Raw genomic sequence first — 4,435 nt, 5'->3', positions numbered from 1 at the left:
TGTGATGAAGGAATATGTAACGCAGTGCAACAGTGTGGCTCATTAATGTGTAACAATAGTTTTTAGCTACAAAGGATCTAATGTATTTCACAGAGGAATAACCAATACCAAGTTTTACTTGTTGGTTAGATCAATTCATTTGTTGGTTTTAGTCTTAAAGAAAAATATAGAATGTAGTCAGTTTTATCTTTTAATGCTTTATAAGACATCTGGTGTATGTAGTTGGATGTGGTGATAATGCAGATTCAGAAATGCCTCTGACTCCTTTGCAGGTGCAGCATGTATGTATTTTTATATACTGGTAATTTATGATGTTTTGCCTTTGCAGCTGGCTCCAGAGACCAAGGCAGTGATCCACTGGATCATGGATATCCCCTTTGTCCTCTCAGCTAACCTGCATGGAGGAGATGTGGTGGCCAATTACCCATACGATGAGACCCGCACTGGTACATAAACACACACAATCTCATACACACCCTGTTTGTGTCGTTAAATTGTATATAAAAACTGTTCCCTTCCCTCTATATGAGAATGTTTCCACAGATTTAATGTAATAAATATTAGACCCTTAACAACAAACATTTTATTAGTTTTTCTACAGAATGTCGTAACTCTAATTTAAATCAGATGGAGAATGTTTCCTTCTATGGCTTCCTGTGCATTATTACCCAAAGTGAACAAAATGTGTTTGCGCAGGCAAAGGTTTAATGTGTTGCAGATGCAGGTGTTCAGTTGATACTTTATCACGGCCGCTGTCTAAACATTATGCACTTGTTTGTTCCCTTCCCTCTCATTTCTCCTTTAAGGATCCACTCATGAGTACAGCGCTAGTCCAGATGATGTGATGTTCAAGTCTCTGGCAAGGGCCTACTCCATGTACAACCCAGTAATGTCCGACCCTCACCGACCCCCATGCCGTAAGAACGATGATGACTCCAGCTTCAAAGACGGCATCACTAACGGAGGGGCCTGGTACAGTGTGCCAGGAGGTAAGCAACAACAAGCTCCCTGTGTGTGTGGCTCTGGTGATTGTCATATAAGAAGACACTTGATATGTTAAAACTGGCCAAGACCTGGTCAAACACTGACCATGACCACTAACCATGGTTTTCTACCTTCTTCAGTGACTATATTTGAACATGGTAGAAAATTTATTATATCCGGTTATAGGACATTTTTCACCCAAGAAAAAAAAGTATTTAATAAGATCCCTTAAATTTGGTTACTTAGGAATTGTGACTAAGACATGCATTGAAGGGGTTGTCAGTTGTCAGTGCTCTCTGCTGGACAATTAAAACCATTGCATATCTTTAGCATTTCTGCACTGTATAGGCATTTACAGCAGTGCAGATACTGGAAATCTGTTCATATAAACTAGACCATGTTGACATATTGGCAGGACTTTCCAAATTCATTCTCTCTCCTCACAGGAATGCAGGATTTCAACTACCTCAGCAGCAACTGCTTTGAGATCACTCTGGAGCTCAGCTGTGATAAGTTCCCCAATGAGGACACACTCAAGACCTACTGGGAGCAGAACCGCAACTCACTGGTCAGCTATATTGAGCAGGTAGGCTGCATACCAGGACTACAAATAAAAATCAACATTCTCATCTCTTTTCATTGGTGTATTTGATGAAGCTAACTCAAAAATAAAACTATGGTGTTCAACAGAAAATGAAAGACAAAACAAGTGTGTTTGTCATTGCCAAAATGGCCGCCTTTAAACTACACAAGATGCATTTTCTGATTTGATACCTTTATGATTAAAGTATGTTTACGCTAACCTGACTAAAACTAACTGACCAAGGTTGGGGATTAACTTTTGATAGGTGGTGGGACACAATCCATGGTCTCACAGGCACAAGTCCCAACCACCCACCTCAGCCTTAGAGGATTGTGGTGGTGAACATTTCACCACTTTTACTAACATAACATTAGTTGCTCTAAGTGTTGTCGGGCTGTTGTTTTTCACTATCATAATAAAGTCAAAATTTTGTTTCATCTTTCTCTCAAAGAGTACATTCAAACCCCAAACAAATGCATTTCTGAATCTTTCAACCAAACTTAATATGCTTAATATGCTTCTTCTTCTTCTTCTTGTGCGTCAATGTGTGTGTTGTACATAGGTTCACCGTGGAGTCAAGGGCTTCGTGCGTGACCTCCAGGGCAACGCCATTTCCAATGCCACCATCTCTGTGGAGGGTATTGACCATGACATCACCACAGGTATCAGCATCCAGTGCAAATTTAGATATACACACATTTTGTAACACTACACTACACATGTACAAGAGATGTAATCATAAGACGCTGCAATGCCTCCATCTTGTGGACATGATGGGTACTACACCATTTCTCATTTTCTACCACTTGCACCTGCTCCATGATGGTTGGAATGTGATTATTACCTGTTTTCCTGTTAACTCTGTTTGTTGATCAAATGTATCAATAAGGTGATCTGTATTTTGTAGCCAAAGATGGAGATTACTGGCGCCTGCTGGCTCCAGGAAACTACAAAGTAGCAGCTTCTGCTCCAGGATACCTGACTGTCATCAAAAAGGTGGCTGTTCCCTACAGCCCTGCAACCAGGGTAAGACTCACAGACAAATAAAACAACCAAAACACGGCTGTGTTGTCCTTTTTTTCCAAAAGGTGACTGCAGTATGTAGTAGTAAAAAGTTTTTGAACGTCCTGTACCAGTAGCACTTTCATTTCTGTCTAAGGTAAACACAAATGAACTGTAAATATTATAATATGTGTTAAAGACTTTAAGTGGAAAAGATGCAATATGAAGCTCCTCTAATAGATAAGAAAATACTATACATCTGACTGATGCTTGCACCATCTTGTCTGTCCTGGTTTTAATCTCTCTCTGTTCTCTCTGTTCTCTCTGTTTCCGTCTCAGGTGGATTTTGAGCTGGAGTCTCTGATGGAGAGGAAGGAGGAGGAGCGGGAGGAGCTGATGGACTGGTGGAAGATGATGTCAGAGACACTGAACTTCTAAAGCGTTTGTCTGGTTACTGATCGGACCGTCCGCACATCGATGTAATATATTCAACATTCTGTGTGCCCGTCCACTCTAAAAGAAAAAAAACAGGAAAAAAGAATATATTGTCTCTTATTTGTTTTGTTCTCTTTCAATCATTATTTTAATTGATTATATTGTTTATTAATGTAACGATTTGCCTCATACTCCTGTAGATTGTTTAAATATCCTGCACAGACACAATGACGGACACGGGAGGAATTTGCAGGCAGTTTGACGGCAGTGAGATTGGTGTTGATTCCTGTGGTGTTGTGTTCTTTATCGTACACGTGATTGAAAACCATAGCACCCATCTATATAACCAATGAGTGACTGAGTAACAATGTATGTAAAAGAGCCGTTTACATCATTAACCACGTGGCTCTGTTCAGAAGAATTTGTCATTTTTCCTGTTTTAAATGTCTCTGTTTCTCCAGGCTTTAGTACAAACACACAAATACACAGCCCTTGTGCACAGAAAGACACACACCCTTTTACTTCCCTGTAACTGTAAACACACGCTCTGACAAATACTTTTCCTCTGTTTCTTTCCTGTAATATAAAAGAATACAACTATGGTTTTGAGATAATCAGGGACATTAAAAACACTGTAAGACCACTGTAAACATTATATTGTAAACAATCTATACAGGCAAAATCATTATCCTGTATGTTAGTGATGTTGAGATTTTTTTTTTAACTGACTGCAGCACAGCTTTGATTTTAGCACAAGGTGAATGGTTATAATATATACTGTATTTATGAAGTAGATATAGCAAGAACTGTCTGGTTTTTGTAACAAAAAATCTAAAAAACAATCAAAGAAAACAAGGCCATAACACCTATAAATCTGTCCACCTCAAGTCTACCCAAAGCCATTCCTTTGTATGTGCACTACACAGGGAATACTATAGTACATAAGGAACTGTGGTAGAGTAGTTGTTTTTCAACTATATACTAACACTAAGCTTCTGAGTGGACATGGAAAGTTTAGCTGACTGCATGGATGCAGTTCTGCTTGGTTTGAGACCACAGAAAGAATTTAATGAATGTATAGCTATAGAAACAGATACAAAATGTAAAGAATGAACTGATCAATAAAACTCCCCTCTTTATGTTGTCAAACTGTAGTGTTGTCGCCTTTTTTTCTTTCAGGGATTATTCTTCAGACGGAAACAGGCTGCAGGATATAAATACAAAAGTACAGATGAATTCAAAAGTAAGGCAATGAATGGTTTATAAAATAAAATCAATATTTGGTGTAACCACCCTTTAGAACAGCACTAGTTCTTCTATGTGCAGTTTTTCAAGGTACTTGGCTGGTTGTACAATATTTTAAGTACTTCTATATTCTTTCAAATAGCATATTTATGTGGAAAAAAATTAAAACAAAAAATTGTTCAACTC

The 4,435-nt window shown here is 38.5% G+C and overlaps 1 protein-coding gene across 1 annotated transcript; it reads left to right on the top strand.

The window, feature by feature from the left end:
• Window positions 1-328: 328 nt before the first annotated feature.
• Window positions 329-4,153, top strand: LOC108902176 (carboxypeptidase E; the record flags this gene model as incomplete). The annotated part of the gene is given in 6 exon segments (XM_018703924.2): window positions 329-446; window positions 807-989; window positions 1,431-1,570; window positions 2,130-2,229; window positions 2,475-2,593; window positions 2,909-4,153. Coding segments are annotated over 6 exon segments (759 nt in total), but the record flags the coding sequence as incomplete, so codon positions are not given.
• Between the last annotated feature and the right edge of the window lie 282 nt (window positions 4,154-4,435).

Source organism: Lates calcarifer, unplaced genomic scaffold, assembly GCF_001640805.2.
Source record: "Lates calcarifer isolate ASB-BC8 unplaced genomic scaffold, TLL_Latcal_v3 _unitig_472_quiver_1796, whole genome shotgun sequence".
Lineage (NCBI taxonomy): Eukaryota > Metazoa > Chordata > Actinopteri > Centropomidae > Lates > Lates calcarifer.
This window is presented reverse-complemented; position numbering and strand designations above follow the sequence as displayed.